This window comes from Polyodon spathula, chromosome 16, assembly GCF_017654505.1.
Source record: "Polyodon spathula isolate WHYD16114869_AA chromosome 16, ASM1765450v1, whole genome shotgun sequence".
Classification (NCBI taxonomy): Eukaryota; Metazoa; Chordata; class Actinopteri; order Acipenseriformes; family Polyodontidae; genus Polyodon; species Polyodon spathula.
In genome coordinates, this window is record NC_054549.1 from 293,328 (window position 1) to 314,094 (window position 20,767).

At 41.0% G+C, this 20,767-nt stretch overlaps 1 protein-coding gene across 2 annotated transcripts; it reads left to right on the top strand.

Moving 5' to 3' along the window:
- Positions 1 to 84: 84 nt before the first annotated feature.
- Positions 85 to 20,753, top strand: LOC121329074 (dnaJ homolog subfamily C member 16-like). 2 transcript variants are annotated; one of them, XM_041274388.1, is made up of 15 exons: positions 85 to 253; positions 1,212 to 1,403; positions 3,998 to 4,064; positions 5,290 to 5,617; positions 6,547 to 6,731; positions 10,774 to 10,878; positions 11,071 to 11,229; positions 11,907 to 12,037; positions 12,487 to 12,664; positions 13,093 to 13,275; positions 13,995 to 14,071; positions 15,448 to 15,528; positions 17,039 to 17,131; positions 17,987 to 18,157; positions 19,384 to 20,753. In XM_041274388.1, the coding sequence occupies exons 2-15, from the start codon at positions 1,222 to 1,224 to the stop codon at positions 19,793 to 19,795; spliced, it is 2,352 nt and encodes a 783-aa protein (XP_041130322.1). In that variant the 5' UTR covers positions 85 to 253; positions 1,212 to 1,221; the 3' UTR covers positions 19,796 to 20,753. The 2 variants fall into 2 exon arrangements, with proteins under 2 accessions (XP_041130322.1, XP_041130323.1); XM_041274389.1 differs by having other exon boundaries at positions 17,990 to 18,157.
- The last annotated feature ends 14 nt before the right edge of the window (positions 20,754 to 20,767 follow it).

The window sequence follows — 20,767 nt, forward strand, 5'->3', positions numbered from 1 at the left end:
CTTGTTTTCATTGAAGCCACGCCTCTCGTAATGATGCTATTACGCCGGGTGACCGGAAGCGCTTGTTGAAAATTTGCAGTGCAATCTGGATGGAGGGTGCAATTGTGGGTTACTAGGTGTGAGCGAGCGAGTGATTTTACAATAAAATACACCTAAGGACTGCGATGAAAAGGCGTGCTATGTGAATTTGGAAGCGGTGCAATCGTCTGTTGATTTGGAGCTGTGGTGTATATCTCATTGCTGATAGGAAATCGTATGTATTTATATTTCTGGAATGCTACCAAATGTATTTTTATTTGTCTCTATCAAAGCATAATACCAGGGAGAAAGTCAACTTTATTAACAGAATGTGCGCTTTCAAATACTAAAATGCTAAAAAAGAAGTCCCATGTTTTTGTTGCTATTAATTATGACATTACTGTTAGCCAAACCAATGCCTTTAAACCTTTTCAATAGTACGTTAGCAGCTTAGTACATAAGAACATAAGAAAGTTTACAAACGAGAGGAGGCCATTCGGCCCATCTTGCTCGTTTGGTTGTTAGTAGCTTATTGATCCCAAAATCTCATCAAGCAGCTTCTTGAAGGATCCCAGGGTGTCAGCTTCAACAACATTACTGGGGAGTTGATTCCAGACCCTCACAATTCTCTGTGTAAAAAAGTGTCTCCTATTTTCTGTTCTGAATGCCCCTTTTTCTAAACTCATTTGTGACCCCTGGTCCTTGTTTCTTTTTTCAGGCTGAAAAAGTCCCTTGGGTCGACACTGTCAATACCTTTTAGAATTTTGAATGCTTGAATTAGGTCGCCACGTAGTCTTCTTTGTTCAAGACTGAACAGATTCAATTCTTTTAGCCTGTCTGCATATGACATGCCTTTTAAGCCTGGAATAATTCTGGTCGCTCTTCTTTGCACTCTTTCTAGAGCAGCATGTTGGTCTTTTTTAGTTAAAAACATTGTTTTGTTTTGGTGCAGAAAAAGTGAACAGACAGCAAAACCCGTAAGCTTGCAAAGCTTCATTCTCACGTATTAATAGGTACCCCAACAGAACCCTATAGCGCCTGTTTATATAAACACGACTCGGACGAAGGGACATCATAGGTAGCATATTGCAACACTGAACATGTTTATTAAAAAGTTACACAGACTTGGCCTATCAAATTAGATATTTCGTGAATAAATGCAACACAGAATTTATTGTAACATATTTTTTTAGGCGAAAGAAAATGACAAGATTAAGACTTGTGTTTTCAACATTACGAATTGTTGTGTTGATTTTCCTGCTGCTGTCATGCTGCCCTGCCCCGCTTGCTGCTGGCGAGTTTGACCCTTATGCAGTGTTAGGGATCGGAAAGAGTGCCACTCAAGCTGAAGTTAAGAAGGTTTACAAGAAACTTGCTCGAGAATGGTAAGAACTTTGTTATTTTCTGTTAACTTGCTGCACTGCTAATTTATAAACTCTTTGTTGTCGGGTTGGGGAGGGGTGTATTTGAATATATCTGTAAGTCTATAATATTTTCTGAATGCGCTGCACACCAATGCTGCTACTTTCATGATTACAGCCAGTTTGGGAATGCTAAAGCCCCTTTCACACAAGCACTCCTACCCAGGTCACAATCCTGGGGTGTGAAACCAAGTACCTGGGTCGTATCCGAGTTCCAGCGACCCACCTTAGGCTGTGGGTCGACACGCTTTGACCCTGGTTGAGGGAGACAAAATGTATGACAGCCCTTCGTAAGCCGAGGAAATAACAGACAGCCACGCCTGCATGGAGGTTTCAGTTCCACAAGGAACGTTTCTGTTTATTCAGTTTAGCCATATTTTTGTTGATTTGAGACACACCATGAGCCAGATTGCAGCAGGGAGGAAGAAACGTTTGCTCTTATCAACATTTGGTCAGACAGTTCAATCCAGAGAAGCTTGGATGCAAGCGTTCGTAACAAGCTGCTCCAGGGGCATTGATACATGCATTGTGTACTTGCGTCAGTCACCCGGGTCAACCCTGCTTTATCAAAAGCAGTGTGGAATCCTTGCAATCATTCTGAGTTTGTATTGCAATTACTAACATACTGTGTGTTTAATTTAAATGGAGTCTGTGTTTAAGGTGCTTTGGTCTGAATTCAGAAGCTGCTTTTGTTCTGCTTGGCAGAGACATTTAGCACCAGTTAGATCAGCCTAAGTATCTTTGTTAGTAAGTTCCAGCACCATCTAGTGTACAGCAACTGTAAACTGAGCATCCATTTGAGTTTGTCAGTACACAGTAAGTGTCCAGTAGGTGGCGCTGGTGCTCATTACTCTCTTCAAATGCACGGTTCCTTTTTTTAAATTTTAGTTGTTACTCGGAGTCAAATGGCTGCAGTTCCAGATTTCTAAGAAATACTTGAAACAAAAAAATACATACGATGTAGGGATTCCTCAATTATGAACAATAGATCACTCAGTAACTCTCAAATAGTTTGCAAGTACACCACATCGTTTTGAAATGTTAAGGCTTGTGATTTCTTCCCAATATCTTAACTACTTAATCTTTTAACCATTTTGCCACAATAAAAAGTAAAATAATAGATTTTAGATATATATATATATATATATATATATATATATATATATATATATATATATATATATATATATATATATATATATATATATATATATATATATATATATATATATATAGCTCTGGAAAAAATTAAGAGACCACTGCAAAATTATCAGTTTCTCTGGTTTTACTTTTATAGGTATGTGTTTGGGTAAAATGAACATTTTTGTTTTATTCTATAAATTACTGACAACATTTCTCCCAAATTCCAAATAAAAATTTTGTCATTTAGAGCATTTATTTGCAGAAAATGACAACTGGTCAAAATAACAAAAAAGGTGCAGTGTTGTCAGACCTCGAATAATGCAAAGAAAATAAGTTCATATTAATTTTTAAACAACACAATACTAATGTTTTAACTTAGAAAGAGTTCAGAAATCAATATTTGGTGGAATAACCCTGATTTTCAATCACAGCTTTCATGCGTCTTGGCATGCTCTCCACCAGTCTTTCACATTGATGTTGGGTGACTTTATACCACTCCTGGCGCAAAAATTCAAGCAGCTCGGCTTTGTTTGATGGCTTGTGACCATCCATCTTCCTCTAGATCACATTCCAGAGGTTTTCAATGGGGTTCAGGTGGAGATTGGGCTGGCCATGACAGGGTCTTGATCTGGTGGTTCTCCATCCACACCTTGATTGACCTGGCTGTGTGGCATGTAGCATTGTCCTGCTGGAAAAACCAATCCTCAGAGTTGGGAAACATTGTCAGAACAGAAGGAAGCAAGTTTTCTTCCAGGACAACCTTGTACTTGGCTTGATTCATGCCAAAGCTGCCTGATTCCAGCCTTGCTGAAGCACCTCCAGATCATCACCGATCCTCCACCACATTTCACGGTGGGTGCGAGACACTGTGGCTTGTAGGCCTCTCCAGGTCTCCGTCTAACCATTAGACGACCAGGTGTTGGGCAAAGATAAAAATTGGACTCATCTGGGGGGTGCTTCAGCAAGGCTGGAATCGGGCAGATTTGTCTTTGTGAAGGACACATGAATCAGGTCTGACAACACTGCATCTTTTTTGTTATTTTGACCAGTTGTCATTTTCTGCAAATAAATGCTATAAATGATAATTTTTATTTGGAATTTGGGAGAAATTTTGTCAGTAGTTTATAGAATAAAACAAAAATGTTCATTTTACCCAAACACATACCTATAAATAGTAAAACCAGAGAAACTGATAATTTTGCAGTGGTCTCTTAATTTTTTCCAGAGCTGTATATATATATATATATATATATATATATATATATATATATATATATATATATATATATGAACACCAGGTAAAATACTGAACATCAACATAATATTATCGTTGTTTATAATAGATTGTAGATTCCTGTATAGCTGATGAATTTGTCTATTTTATATTTATAGTTGTTTTTTTTTCCACCCCTCAGGCATCCAGATAAGAACAAAAGCCCTGGAGCACAGGATATGTTTATTAAAATTACTAAATCTTATGAGGTAAACTGTGAATGTTGTACAAAACTGTTGCCATCTGTCCCACATACAAATATTAATATCATCTACAGGTTGCTAGTATTTTTTTTTTACTTGTTCAGTATAATTTTGTGTGTTTTCTATATTATTATATATGGTTTCTATTTAGGTCATTGCCTTGCTTAATAACTGTTCCAGCAAAACAAACAAACGCTTCTGAAAAGACTCCTCGGAGCTGCTGTTTCTGAAACGAGGTGTTCCCAGGCTTCAGTGCCCACTGCAGCGCAACTGTGTTTTCCCCCTTCATTGCAGCACTGTTGTGCTTCCCCCCCTTCATTGCAGCACTGTTGTGCTTCCCCCCCTTCATTGCAGCACTGTTGTGCTTCCCCCCCTTCATTGCAGCACTGCTGTGCTTCCCCCCTTCATTGCAGCACTGCTGTGCTTCCCCTCTTTCATTGCAGCACTGCTGTGCTTCCCCTCTTTCATTGCAGCACTGCTGTGCTTCCCCTCCTTCATTGCAGCACTGCTGTGCTTCCCCTCCTTCATTGCAGCACTGCTGTGCTTCCCCTCCTTCATTGCAGCACTGCTGTGCTTCCCTCCTTCATTGCAGCACTGCTGTGCTTCCCCCCTTCATTGCAGCACTGCTGTGCTTCCCCCCTTCATTGCAGCACTGCTGTGCTTCCCCTCTTTCATTGCAGCACTGCTGTGCTTCCCCTCTTTCATTGCAGCACTGCTGTGCTTCCCCTCCTTCATTGCAGCACTGCTGTGCTTCCCCTCCTTCATTGCAGCACTGCTGTGCTTCCCTCCTTCATTGCAGCACTGCTGTGCTTCCCTCCTTCATTGCAGCACTGCTGTGCTTCCCCCCTTCATTGCAGCACTGCTGTGCTTCCCCCCCCCCCCCCCTTCATTGCAACACTGTGCTTCCCCACCTCCCTTTAGAAAATCAGCCTTGGTCTGTTCAGAGCATGTTTTGCTACAGTAGATAGTAAGCATGGCAAATAAATATCTAAGCAGAATATCCACACAAACTACAATATCCATTCAATTTTACAGTACACATTTTGTTTTAATATACAGTACTAGAAATTAATTAATGTCATATACAAAATATAAAAGTTCCTAGAAATTTCAACAGGAATATTATTATTTAAAATTGGTATTATTTAAAATAACTGATTGAAATGTGGATAAGTGTTTTATTATGATGCAACGTCAACATTTCTGTATTTTTTTTTACATTTTGAAACAGCTTCTGTCGAATGAAGAGAAGAGAGCTAACTATGAGCGGTATGGAGAAAGCGCTGGAGAGCAAGACTATGCACAGCAGCGGCAGCAGTTTCAGCACTTCCACGACAGCTTTTACTTTGACGAATCTTTCTTTCATTACCAGTTCAACAAAGGGAGCAGAGACTTTGCAGACAATAAGTACACGATTCATTTCTCTCAGTACATGAACGACATTGTCCCGGACAGCTTTAAAAGGCCATACCTTATTAAGATTACCTCGGACTGGTGTTTCAGCTGCATTCACATTGAGCCTGTGTGGAAAGAGGTTGTCCTGGAGCTCGAAGCCCTGGGTAGGTGCTGCTTCTTACACTGAGCTGCATTTACAATAAGACCTGTGGGTGGAGGACCAAGAGCTGCGCCTTTCTCATGTATTGTGTAGAGTTTCATGACTCCTGCTAGGATCCTGTCAATGGGGTATAGTAAAGATAATTGACTCTGTGTCTATCACTAGAGTTTGCCATGTATCTGGAGCTGTGATGCAACTGGGTGAGAACATTCTTCAGTACACGTTATTGAGAGTAGCATTATCTAGGGGCACAAGGATAGCCCCATGCAGCATAGAGATAACACGGACATAAACAAAGGCGGTAGCTACTCCTGCATCCAGTGTTCAAAGAATATCACAGACATTTGCATAGCTTTTTGAGATGTTATAGTATTAAAATAATGACTTGTATTATTGAGGAGTTTGGTGATAAAATGAGTGATCAGGTAAAGATTTATCAGTATTCGCATCTAAAAGGGGTATGTGAAAAATACAGCGAACAAGGGGTGGGGCTTGGCTGGAGATACAGTACTTTTAAACCTGTTTTACTCGGGGGGGGGGGGGGGGGGAGGATATTTTAAACAGTGCATGTAAAATAAAGAGCTTGTGTGAAAATAAATTGGACCTGACGCACCTGACAAGTGCTGAATAAACGGACTGCAAAGGGTTATAAAATAAAATAAAAGTTTTTATAGTTGCTGCCATAGTCGTAGTAAATCAAGCTTCCCTTTGTAGTGGGCAATACCCAGTAGCTATCTAGTAGATGATGCTGGTTCTTAATACACTTTGACACCTGTGTTACACATTTAGGAACAATAATTAACAAAACACCAAGTCTAGTGAATAAAAAATCATATTTCAGTAGTAATTGTAGACTGCTCTGAATGATTCCAAATGTACAGATCCAGTAGAACTATAGACATGTAAGCTATTTGCTGTGCTTCCCTCCTATAGGTGTGGGGATTGGTGTAGTGGATGTGGGATATGAACGTCGCCTGGCAAACCACCTCGGAGCACACCGCACACCCTCTATTCTTGGACTCATCAATGGGAAAGTTACATTCTTTCATTATGCTGTGGTGAGGGAACATCTGCGGCAGTTTGTGGAGAACCTGCTTCCAACAAGGCTTGTGGAGAAGGTATGTGGATTGTACCACACTAGAAATACACATCCAGTATTGGACGTGGTCACTGGGGTATTGGGTCACCATTCACAGCCAGGATGGCTCTGTGATTTGACACAAGTATGCAAGATGATCAAAATAATGAGAGATTTACTTAGAAAGAAATGCCTTCAGAGAAGCTAATGAAATGCATTTCCATTAAACCCTCTTTGACAGTCCGTTTTACAGAAGCACATTTACAAAAGCTGCAGTTTCATGTTCCTGTAATGGATTGATGGAACAGCCTTACCTTTTTCAGGTGGACGTTATTCCTTATATTGTATTGCATCAGGGGTGGAAATAAGACTCCCATTGCATAGCAGTTTGATCCATTCCTCATTTTGCTGTTTGTTTAATAACACACCTGAGCTTGTTACCTGTACACTGTGGCTAATCAGGCTTATTTTAAGACCTGGAATGGAGGAGACTGTGATGCAATAGGAGTCTGATTTCCATCCCTGCTGCAGTTCTCTTTAGAAGTTTGTATAAATCTGTCACAAGATGGCGTATGTGGTGACATCAGACCAGGAAGACAGACGCACAGGGCTGGGGTGTGGAAGCACTTTTTGCAAACAGGAAAGAAAACACTAAATCCAAACAAAACGTCACAAAGGCCAAAACAGACAGACAAACGGACAACCCGGAACAAAACAGACCTGTATCGTGCTGGGGTCTAACCAGCATGCGTAGCTATTGTTTTTCTTTTTAGTTGTCTATCTCTTTACCTCCTGAAACACTCTGAACACACCAACCCCCAAGTGAGACGTTTGTGCTGCTTTTATCTACAGCTGTACCGGGACTCAATTGCTAATTAATCATTCACTTGAATCCTGGCACAGTCTGCACGTGAACTCATTTGTGCAATCTCCGTGCCCACATATAAATACACACTTTACTCTGGACGTGAAGGGATTGTGCAATCCCTGTGCCTGAGTACAAATATACATTGTCGGTCACCCATGCTACATAGCCCACACTCCATGTACCTCTGCATAGATACATCTAACATAAACCAATACATACATACAGTGCCGAGAAAAAGTTTATGAACCCCTTAGGATTTTCACTTATTTCAAACCTAAAATGTTATTAGATCTTAATCCAAGTCTTAATAATAGATAAAGATAACCTGATTAAACAAATAACACAAAAACATGACACTTTTTCAACATTTATTTATCCACAAATGATTCAACATTCAATATCAATGTGTGAAAAAGTATATGAACCTTTAGCTTCAGTAACTGGTGGAACCCCCTTGAGCAGCCTTGACTTCAACTAAACGTTTCCTCTAACTGTTGGTCAGTCTCTCACATCGGTTTTGAGGAATTTTGGCCCATTCCTCCTTGCAGAACTTGATGACATTTGAGGGCTTCCTTGCATGGACAGCTCGCTTCGGGTCCTGCCACAACATTTCTATGGGATTTAGGTCCGGACTTTGACTAGGCCATTCAAAAATGCTGAATTTCTTCTTCTGCAGCCATTCTTTTGTAGATCTGGTGGTATGTTTAGGATCATTGTCTTGCTGCATGACTGACTTTTGGTTCACTTTCAGCTCACAGATGGCTGGCCTGGCCTTCTCCTCCAGAATTTTCTGATACTATGCAGAATTCATGGTTGTGTCAATGATGGCAAGCCGTTCAGGTCCTGAGGCAGCAAAGCAGCCCCAAACCATCACACTCCCACCACCATGCTTGACGGTTGGTTTTTCTGTTCAAACGTAGTGTTTGGTTTTCGCCAAAACAACGTTTCTCAATGAGGCAAAAAAAGTTCTACCTTTGCCTCGTCTGTCCAGAGAACATTGTTCCAGAACTCTTGAGGATCATCCAGGTGCTTTTTGGCAAACTTGAGACGAGCATTCATGCTCTTCTTAGTGAGCAGTGGTTTCCGCCTTGCTACTCTGAATCCCATTTTTGTGACTTTCTGATGGTGGAGTCATGAACACTGACCTTAGCCAAGGCGAGAGTGGCCTACAGGGTTTTTTGTGACTTCCTTGATGTTTTTCCGGTTTGTTCTTGGAGAGATTTTGGTAGGACGACCGCTCCTGGGTAGAGTGATTGTGGTCTTCAACTTTCTCCATTTGTAGACTATCTGTCTGACAGTGGATTGGTGGAGCCCCAAATCCTTAAAAATGGTTTTGAACTTCAAATTGTTCGTGTTAGTTCAACTCCGAGTTAGCCTTCGTCATACGGGCGGTTATTGTAAAACAGAGCTTCAGCGTTCGAGCCAGATTGTCATGAGACGCTGGCTTTGAGCACAGAAAAGAATCCCAGGTTTGGGGTTTACGTTTCCTTTCATTCAATTTACATTTAGCACTTCCCATGTGTTCTGCAATGGTGTACCTACGAGTGTAATCCACAGCCATACTGCATTAAGCACAAAACAGCACATTAGCCGTGAAATCAGTCTTTGCCAAACTCCTTGACACGATCTTTACGGGTGATTGTTATTGGTTTTGGCATCTTTGAACAGCTCTGGATACCGACTGAAGTAAACTGAAGCCTCGTTCAACACTGATCTTGAATACCGGAAGCAGTTTTATTAGATGGGTATGTTTATGTAAATGTAAAGCACAGTTGCCTGTGTTAATGTTGATATGTGGTACGTGTATTGATTTGGTTATTATCAAACCTTGCATGTTTTTTGCCCCTCCCCAAACAGAAAACAAAAAAATCTCCGGCTTCATAGAAAATCTGCGTTTTTATTCCACAGCAAACGGATTCGTAGGATCCCTGCTATTGAGCTACTTAATCAAACTGGTCCTGTGATACGAAAAGGAAGCCCTCAGTCTGATTTGTGTTCATATACACCACCCACTCTATATATCACGGGTGTTGGGGTCCAGTATAAATCCGCTACATAGCGAGGACTGCGATACAGTGAGAGACCCATAGAAAAACAAATAGACTGACACATACTGTACAACCGCTCCCTTGTTTTTTCAGGGGCGTCAGGGTCCGGTATAAATCCTCTACGCAACCTGCTTTTTCTCATTATTCTTATAAAAAGCAGCACACTGTTTTAATTCATACAGCCTAGGGTAACTGCTTCTCATCAACTTCAGTCTCCAATTCATTTAATGAGTCTTCCTCTTTTTCAAATGCACAAACTCGCTGCATTGAAAGAATCCATTCCCAACAACAACATAGGAGGCTTGTTGCTATGGAGCTGACGTCACTGCCCTGTGGCTTTTGCTATTGCATTGTTGCCACACGTGAACACCTCATTGGCTAAAATAAAAACCGCTTCAGCAAGTACATATTTAAATTGTTTTGTGTTATTGTGCAGTACGTGTGTATATGATAACAGTACGATATTAATGCTTTGTTTTTAATTGTTTTGTATATTGTTGTTTTGTGGTGTGCAGTGTGAAATAAAACGAACAGTAATTCTAAGTGCCTGTGTATATTGCAGCTAAGGCATATGCAATTAGACAGTAAAAATTGGGAGCCAACTCCGGGACGGGGATATATCCGAATCCGCAGTATAACAAGGGGTGGGTGTATGTAAAGGCCGGCCCTGGTCCCGGGTTGCAGCCCCGGGGCCACATTGAAATAGTGGCCTACATCTAGAGCAGCCCTGGGCTGCCTTTTCTTTTTTGCAGCGTTCACATATGAGAAAAGGGGGCCCTGCATCCCTTAACTCACAAGTGTGAGGGGTCTTGGTTGCCCATTCAGTGATACATGGAGACTGGCGGAAAGGCCGCCAGTCATTCTGCTCCTCGAATCCTGAGTGTTTGAGGATGAGTCTCGGAGACTCTCCGCCAGTCATTCTGCTCCTCGAATCCTGAGTGTTTGAGGATGAGTCTCGGAGACTCTCCACCAGTCATTCTGCTCCTCGAATCCTGAGTGTTTGAGGATGAGTCTCGGAGACTCTCCCCCAGTCATTCTGCTCCTTGAATCCTGAGTGTTTGAGGATGAGTCTCGGAGACTCGTCGCTGCATATTTTCTAAGAAGGAAACTGCTTTAAATTGCAGTTGATATTTTTGGCCTAACGCTCTCTTGCTTCTTGTTCTCAGGTCACCGATAAGAACTATATGCAGTTCTTGAATAGCTGGCATGAAGAAAACAAACCCCACGTGCTGCTGTTTGATCAAGTGCCTGTTGTACCTCTCTTATATAAGGTGGGCTGTCCTTCCTTTGAATGAAAGATGTCTAATGCAAGCTACTTTACAATTACAGAACTTGTAGATGTCGTAAAGAAAAATCTTTAATAATGTACTGTGTACTTGTTTTACGCGCAGATTTAAGTGTCCCATATTGAGGAACAATTCAAACTCCATGTCCTCTCCAATAACAATTCTCTCCCAAAACAGCTGACAGCTTTTGCCTATAAAGATTATGTCCGGTTTGGATACGTCAACCAGGGTCTGTTTGAAACGGAGACTTTGATCCAGCAGTACAAGATCAACACATACGCTCCCACCATGTTACTCTTCAAGGAGCGCACGGACAAGCCTGCTGACATCATCCAGGTGTCTAACATCTCTTTGAACTGAATTGTGTGGTTCTGTATGATGCAAATGGGAGGTTTATAGATTTGCAGTTGGCATGTATGCATCCTTCTATAGTCTAATAGTAGATACACATCCCGTTTGATATTTGCCCTTGTTTTTTTGTTTAGAGTTAAATATATTTGAATGTAAACCAGCTTTTATATTGTGCAAACATGTTAAGTTACAAATGTATCATTGTTAGTTTAACACTTTTTAATACAGTAATGTACGAAATTGACTCTCTTAAATTTCTATACAATAGGCATTATAAAGTTTATAATTAAGCCCTGAAGTGTCCCAATCTGACAGCAATTTTTGATTGCGTTTTATAAAAAATAAAAACACAAACTCCATAATGTTTTATTGTACAACCAATATTTCTAGAAGTAATATGTGCTTATCAGATTTTAAACACAGAAGCAAAAAAGAAAAACTACATTTGAATACTGGTAATTGACCCCATTAGTGTGACCAAGCCCAAATAAAAGGATTTCGCAGCTCCAGTTCTATAGGAAACAAGCCTAGCTGAAGTTGTATCCATGACACACACACTAACCCACCCATCTCCTCCAGATGAGTATGTTGCTGTGCCAATAAGCCTTGGTCAAATCTGGAGACATTCTGAAGATTCATTGGGCTCTTTTCCTGTCTTTCAGGCTAGAGGCATGAAGAAGCAAATCATTGATGAGTTTGTTTCTAACAATAAGTTCCTCTTGGTTCCCCGACTTGTAAACCAGAAGCTCTTCGAGGAGCTGTGCCCAGTGAAGCAGTTCCATCGGCGGAGAAAGTAAGAGCTCAGCTGTTAGCAGGTCCTTGTTTCTTCTAGAAATGGGAGTTGTGAAAAAACAAAGCATCCATGGTAGCATATTCTCAAGGTTATGTCATATCAGGTTGACTAATGTAAAGTGAGACAAATCAAAGGGGGGGGGGGTGTTGCACTTGCACAAGCTCAAGCTCCTGCTGGATGCTGAGTTAACTTGAGCTGGAGCAGCAGTGGCAGTGGATGCCAATGCTGAAGGATAGATTAATAGTATGAGCCAAGTATGGAGCCAGCTTATTCCCATACTGGCAAACTAAACTACAGAGCAGGTAGCAGATTCAGCCATACAAATCCAGTCCAAGATGTCTCTGGACAAAACGGCTGTGATAATTAGGACATGGAATGTCAAGTCCTGCTCATCAGAGACAAACTGTTCAGATCTCGTGACGAGCTTCTATATGTACCCTGTGTTTTAGGTATTGTGTCCTGTTGGTAACAAGTGGAGAGGACTCCTTTAACAATGGAATAGAGGAATTCCTCTCGTTTGCTGCTTCTAACACCAAAGAGATTTTTAGGTTTGCCTATGTCTATCAGAAACAGCAACAAGCCTTGTGTGATGTGTTGCTGAAGGACAAAGAGAGCGTCCCATCTCAGGTACTGTATACCTGGCTACATTGTTCAGGGCATTGCAGAACAATAGCGAAGGAAATGAGCTGGAATCCTATCACTGAATGACAAATTGGTAGAGTTAATGGTCAGTCTTCTTGCAGCGTGACTCTTCTATAACTATCATCATTGTAATATCAGCTTTTATGAATGATCCCATGGCACTTAACCATTCAAATGTATAAAAGAATGGAATGGTAGAACCCATCAAAACACTTTACAGAAAATAAATCAAAATAATATAGAAACAAGGTGTCAAGGCCATCTAACGAAGCGTTGTATTGGCTCTGCCGCTCCCCCAGGTTCAGGAGGCAAAACAAGCAGTTACTGGTTCACCTCGTCATGCTGCAGCGCACCCTACTGGCCAGGCTCCCTGTGAGCTTGAGCAAATGTGTTCATGTATTTCTTATTTGTAGGTTTTAATTCTGGAGAGGCGCAACACAGCAGGAAAAGTGAGCTATAAATCAGTGCCGGGCGGGTGGAATGGAAGTGAAGAAGAGAAGTCTCAGCTCCAGGAACAGCTGGAGCTGCTGCAGAAGGACTCTGCTTTCCTCACCAGCGTTGCTGTACTTCCAGAGCTCAACAACGAGTTTGCTTCTGTAAGTTTCATGACTTCAAAGTATTTCACCTGTATTACAAGAGAGTAAAACATCCCGTTTACAACAAACCAATGACTTTACCTTTGTATCTTGTATTATATGTGTCAAAAAGCTCTGCCTGTGATATTCTTTGAGTGCTGGATGCAGAAGCAGCTATCTTTAAGTCAGTGTTATCTCTGTGGTGCAGGGGCTATGTGTATTGTTCAGATCCACCCCTTTTTTTTTCGGCTTCTGTCAGCTCCTATCTGTCTCACTCGGCCATTGAAAGGTTTTCTCTGCTTTTTTCCGGAGACAAAACGACTAGGGACCTGTGTTTGATGTCTTTTTGATGTCGGACAGGGTCTGACATCGGACTGGAAAGGGAAGATTGTACTGCTGGACCTGGTCCCACATAGGACCGCAAAGGGTTAATGTTTTAGCTGATGGTGATGGAACGGCTCAGTGGTAGTACTAGTCACAATAATGCTACCATTTTACAAGCAGTGTGTCTGATGAATGTTCAAGGTATCTTTTGGATATCACAGGTTTGCAAAGCATTCATTGTTCGAGGTTATTTGGAATTGCATTAACCCTTAACTACCCGGTGCCTAGTGACAGCATATCAAAAGGTCATTGCTAACTACAAAAATAGTTTAGTTTGGGCTCCTAACCTGTGTTCTGTCTGGAGATTTTAGTTTAGTTTTGCAGTATTTTTCACTCTTGTGATTGTTCTATTTTAGATGTTTCTTCTGCAGTGGATCTATGCTGCGTATGACTATGTCTCCCAGATTGGTGATGATTTACTGCACAACAACTGGTATGGACGTCTACAGTATCAAACACCTTGGTCCCTCACTTCACATCCTTTTGGAACATTGTTGCATTGCAAACTTGCATAATCTAGTTTTTCTGCACTGAAACTCTATTCCCATTTTACCCTGCCTTTCTCTGCGTGTCTGCACTTGCATGAGCTCAGTGAAAACGCCGTGGCCTATATTCTCCCCTGTTGACAAACCGCATGCACATAGTAAAGTATTACATGGAAAACCAGGGCAAAAAGCTCTTGAACAGAGTTAGACACTCACACTAATCTTGGTGGAACAGAGTTATACTCTCACTAATCCTGGTTGAACAGAGTTACACTCTCACTAATCCTGGTTGAACAGAGTTAGACACTCGCACTAATCCTGGTTGAACAGAGTTAGACACTCGCACTAATCCTGATTGAACAGAGTTACACTCGCACTAATCCTGGTAGAACAGAGTTACACTCACATTAATCCTGATTGAACAGAGTTAGACCCTCGCACTAATCTTGGTGGAACAGAGTTACACTCGCACTAATCCTGATTGAACAGAGTTAGACACTCACACTAATCTTGGTGGAACAGAGTTACACTCGCACTAATCCTGATTGAACAGAGTTACACTCGCACTAATCCTGATTGAACAGAGTTACACTCGCACTAATCCTGATTGAACAGAGTTACACTCGCACTAATCCTGATTGAACAGAGTTACACTCGCACTAATCCTGATTGAACAGAGTTAGACACTCGCACTAATCTTGGTGGAACAGAGTTACACTTGCACTAATCCTGATTGAACAGAGTTAGACACTCGCACTAATCCTGGTAGAACAGAGTTACACTCGCACTAATCCTGGTAGAACAGAGTTACACTCGCACTAATCCTGATTGAACAGAGTTAGACACTCACACTAATCTGGAACAGAGTTACACTCGCACTAATCCTGGTTGAACAGAGTTACACTCGCACTAATCCTGATTGAACAGAGTTAGACACTCACACTAATCTTGGTGGAACAGAGTTACACTCGCACTAATCCTGATTGAACAGAGTTAGACACTCACACTAATCCTGATTGAACAGAGTTACACTCGCACTAATCCTGATTGAACAGAGTTACACTCGCACTAATCTTGGTGGAACAGAGTTACACTCTCACTAATCCTGGTTGAACAGAGTTAGATACTCACCTTTTTTGGTATAATTAAGAAATCGTAGTCATCACAGCATGAGAAAGTCTCAACTCTGCAGGGTTACTTTTACTAGCTGTTCCTGTAGCTGTATTGGACAGGGACTGATTCAGTTGTTTAAATACATATTTTATTCAGGGAAGTTATGGCACCCAGGAGTTCTCACCTTATTCCCTATTTGTTTGCTTTGTAGGCGTGAAATGATGCCTCTCCTGTCCTTGATCTTCTCTGCACTCTTCATCTTGTTTGGAACAGTTGTTATTCAGGCTTTCAGGTAAGTTAGGATTCGCATTTTATTGTCTTCAGGAGCATTTAAAAAAAATATATATATATATATATACACACACACACACACACACACACACACACACACACACACACACACACACACACAGTAGTACTTCGCGTATCTGACTGCGGTGGGACCAGTGTATAGACAGATATGTAAATTAAATACCATTACACACAGCTGTAACAGTTACTATATTCACGCAGTTATTGTTTTGAGATTCGGCTTTTATTAGGGAGCTCCCCTAAATCCTTTGATTAGAAAGATAGAGGGAAAGTAAAAGTGTGTGTTCCACTAATCTCCTACATATCCTAATCACTAATCTCCTACATATCCCTGTTACTTCTGCTAAATAAAATCTATGCTTGGCTTTATTTAATGTTAGGTCTAATAAACCTCCCTAGTCAGGGATTTTATTGTGGACTATAACCTTGATATTGTGTCTGAGTTGTATCTGATATTGTATTTGAGTTGTATCTGAATCTGAGAGTTGTAATTGGTGCACAGATATAGTTCTAATCTGCACTTTTCATGGAAAAGCCATCAAGCTAAAGCTAGGAAAGATCTTCATACTGTTCTAACCTGAGTGAAACAAATAATCCCAGGGTTCTTTTTAGTTCCACAGATACATTAGTGAATCCACCTTCTAATGCTTCTACCCGCACCATTGGCTCCTCTCTTACTGCAATGACCTCTTCAAGTTTTTCCAAAATAAAATACTTGACATTAGAGATCACATTTTACACACTCCTAGGACAGACCATTTTTTCTTCCCTGAACCTATTAGACCTGATAGAGTGACGTTTGGAGGCTTTTTCTCTGATTACCTTACAAGACCTGACCGCATTAGCCCTGCAAAAACAAAAACAAAACAACCTCCACCGTAAAGCCCTTAGCAATTATAAGCCAATACCCAATCTGCCATTTTTATCCAAGGTTCTAGAGAGAGTTGTTACTAATCAATTGCACAAGTTTCTAACTTGTAATACTGTATTTAAGAAATTCCAGTCTGGATTTCGTGCTGCAGAAAGCACAGAGACTGCCCTTGTTAAGGTAGTAAATGATCTTTTGACATCTTAGTGCTGCTTTTGGTACTGTGGCCCATTCCACTGTATTGAATTGTCTTGAACATTTAGTGGGTTTGTCAGGAGGGTCTTGTCTTGGTTTAGGTCTTATCTTTCTAATAAGTTCCAGTTTGTCTCTATTGGGGAGATGAAGTTAGTATTTAACAGTTTTATTAGAATGGATTCATTTAACTCTCTGTAAAGCACCTTGGGGTCATTGTGACGTAAGGTGCTGTATAAATGTGACACGCTTGCATTAGTTTTGGCTCATATACGTACGCATTAGCCAGGTGCATAGGGTTTAAGTAAAAACCTCTGCATTCTGCATTAGCACTGCACACGTGGGTGACGTTGCTGAAGAGCGTGATCATGGTGGATAAACGGTCAGGGCGGATTACTGTATATTCAGTTGTGATTTTTCTTTATTTCAGTGACTCGAGTGACGAAAAACAAACCAAGCCAAAGACAAAAGACGAGCCGCAAAATAATTCTGAGAATGGCTCCCCCAACGCAAACACATCCAGGTAGGGACACTGCAGCTGTGAATCCTACCGTGTAAGTGACATCACAGAAAAAACATCTGAGGAGACGCATTTCATTTCTTTATTAAACTGCATTTACACCAGCCAAGCTGCCTGTAAAAACATCATTTGCATTGTAATAGGTTTGAACCAAAGTTGTGTAAGTGGTTGTCAGAGCAGCAGAGATGTGTTACTAGCAGGCTGGTCGAGTTAAATACATTAGCACCGGGCTGTGCTTATTGAATACTGTTTGCCATCTTTACATATTTAAGGTCTGGTACTTGAATGGATTTGCATGCTATTGAAAAGGAAATGGAACAGAATAGACCAAACCTCTGTTTACAAATGCTAGGAAACCACATGCGCACGCATAGCCTTGGTTGCAAAATACTTGCCAGCTTCACTAACTAGATTGCATTGCACAAAAGCTGGTACCACAGTGTGTCACCATTAACCCCCCAACACTATACCCTCCATGCAGTAGAAATGCTGCATAGAATGGCATTTCTTCCATCCACTTGAGACGCAGTGTTGCAGGGGGACGGGTTACTGGTTACTGTACCAGCTGTGCTGAGAGACGTGTTTGAGAGTCCTATTGGGGTTACAGGGGTGCCTTTATACTTCAGAGTTTTAAACAGTCGCCAGCATGTGATGACTGACATGCAAACAAGGAGAATACAGTATATTAAGAGAACAGTCATTTGTATATGCATGTTAATGTAGAATTAAAGTTATATAAAGTTGTTATAGCAAACAAACCAAAACCCCATGTCCATTAGCCCCCTGCTGTATTTTCGGCTGATTGTCTGTCTTTCAGGTTAACAGTTTAATGTGCTGCTTAATGTCTCCCCTTTACAGCAGGGCTCCAAAGAAAAGCTTTGTGGAGGTGACGGAGCTGACGGATATTACCTACACCAGCAACCTGCTTCGTCTGAGGCCGGGCCACATGAATGTCGTGCTCGTTCTCACCGATGCTACCAAGAACGCTCTGCTCAGCAAGTTTGCAAAGGAAGTCTACTCCTTTACTGGGTTGGTAGGGCTATGCCCACAGTACGGGTTCGCAAACACTGAATCTCAACACATTTCAAGCAAATTAGACCAACCATGTTCTACAGTTTCACAAATGTCAATCCATACTTCTATTCATAAAAGTCTGCAACCTTGTAATATTAATAACTAGACCGCGTTCCTTGTACCAAACACACTGGATGGATTGTTAATACAGTATTACTACGTTGCAAAGTAGTGAACAGGGATTCGAAATGGAGCTGGAACCGGAACGATAAACGAAAATATATAAAATTGCAAACAAAAAACGAAACAAAATTATTACGTTCTGGAACGAAAACGATATTCAAGAGTTTGTTTGTCGGTTAATAACGTTTTTTTTTTTTTTTCTGTTCCCTTTCAGCATGGTCTGTTTGTCTCTTTTCATTTGTTTTCAAACATACAATCATTTGAAAAAAAGTGTTCTTCTCGTAGTCTACATCTCAGTGGTTAATGAACTCCAAAACTTAAGGACCATTCACTAGAAAAACTAATGCCTACGTGTTCCCGACTCAGAATGTAGTGTTCTTTTCCTTTGTTTTAGGTATTCGTTCTTACCCCTTCCAGCGGGTTAAGTTCTTTGAAATTTTGTTTTTACATTTCGTAAGCTTGTCGGTTTAACGACGCAGTTCGAGTCAAACGTTCATAATAACTGAAGAACGGAAAAAAATCAGGTTTGAATCCCTGCGGCTCTAGTGAAACTATGCTTGATACGATAAAGCTGTTATCTGTTAAGTTTCCTTTGACAAAAGGAACTGTTTTAATTATAGCAGAATTCTTGTATTGAGAATTGTAACTGTAATCACAAGAACAGCTCTTTTAGATCATTGTTAACCGTCTTCATCAAAATTTTAAAGTCACTTTTTGTGACTACAAAAGACATTGTAACCTTATTGCAGTTACTCAGATTTCCTTTATTATTTATTTTTTGAGCAGTAAAAGCCAGCACTGTCCAGTAAGCTGTCGCTTAGATCCTGTCACTTTCTGGCTAATGCACTCTTGACAGTGCTGGTGTGATCCGTATCGAATCACGACCTGCACACACTGATCTGTATCGACTCGCGACCTGCACAGGCTGATCCGTATTGTGTCATGACATTAGTGTATCGTTACACCCTAATTGCAAACATCATCAAGGTAAAAAAACAATACAAATTTAAATTTCAGCTGGTTGCTTGTGTTTCATGATTTCTCTCCTGTGTTCCCAGGAGCCTCACCTTGCACTTCTCCTTTCTGAACCTGGACAAACACAGCGAGTGGATGGAGTCCCTTCTGGAGTTCGCTCAGGACGCTGTGCAAATCGACAGCGACGAGGACGACAGCCAGCACAAAGCGGACTACACGGGATACGTGTTGGCTTTGAATGGACACAAGAAGTACCTGTGCTTATTCAAACCCGTGTACACTGGGGAGGACCTCCACAAGGACGGCAGCACCAGAGCCTCTTCATCCTCCAGAGACGAAGCAGCGACTCGCAAGAAAACGGCTTCATCCAGTCTGCAGATCCACCACAAACTAGACAGGCTGGGCTTGTGGATGGAGAGGCTACTGGAGGGAACATTACCCAGATACTATATCCCATCCTGGCCGGGACTGGACAAAATGACTACATCCAAATAAACATAGCAATGATTTCCATTCGCTCAATAATACCTGTTCTGCTTACCCGACTAGGAGAAAGCACTGCATTTCTGACTCCACTCCATTTTATTGTTTAGCTAAAAAGTGTACTTGTAAATAGCTGGCATTGCATTGTCTGTGTGTGTTGGGGAGCTGCACCAGGGGTCATTGTGTTCTCATGGTTTCTCTAGCAAGCTCACTGTTGCAACCCTCCTTGAGTAGGGTGGCGATATTCACAAAGAATATCCAAGCCAGTCATGTTGTAAGTGTTGAATATTGAGAATAAGCAGCAAGGTTTTAAATTAATTGCTAACCTCTTCAGTGGAGGTACAATAGTCTCCATTATGGATTTGTTGTTTGTTTTATTTGTTTTCCTGAATTTTTCACTTGAACTCAGCTGAAGCCTGTGTGAGCATGTGGCTTCTAGTCTTCATTTGTATGCATTCATAGTAAAAGGAACCCACGGCTTCCTGTGTGCAGTTTAGGGGAGGATCCCTTTTTTGTAACACAAAAGTGCAGGAGACGTGGCTTCACCGAGTCGAAGTGAATAGCACAGGGAGCGAGCGTGTTCTAATCTTACTCCATTGATGTTTCTGAAAAAGGAGTGGGCGATCATGCTCCATTCATACATAATGTTTTAATTTACCAACCCCACAATGGCTGAGGGTTTTACTTCTTGCTAGTTGACCAACCCTCTGGGGTAAATTTAAATAAAATAGTTCACAGTCACAGGAAATTGTTTTAACCAGAAATGTACAATTATTTCCAAACTCAAACTCCAGACAAGATTATATTTTAAACAAATTTAGCTTAAAGTTGGTTTAAAATACAAATCTCCATCAGGAACTGGAGTATTGTAAAGCTTATAAGAATCATCTTAGGCATGACTGTTAATGAAAAGCTGCAAAAGGTGTTTTTTTCATTTCAGTAATTCAGTTGAATCCCACCAATGGTACCCACTGTATAACCCTC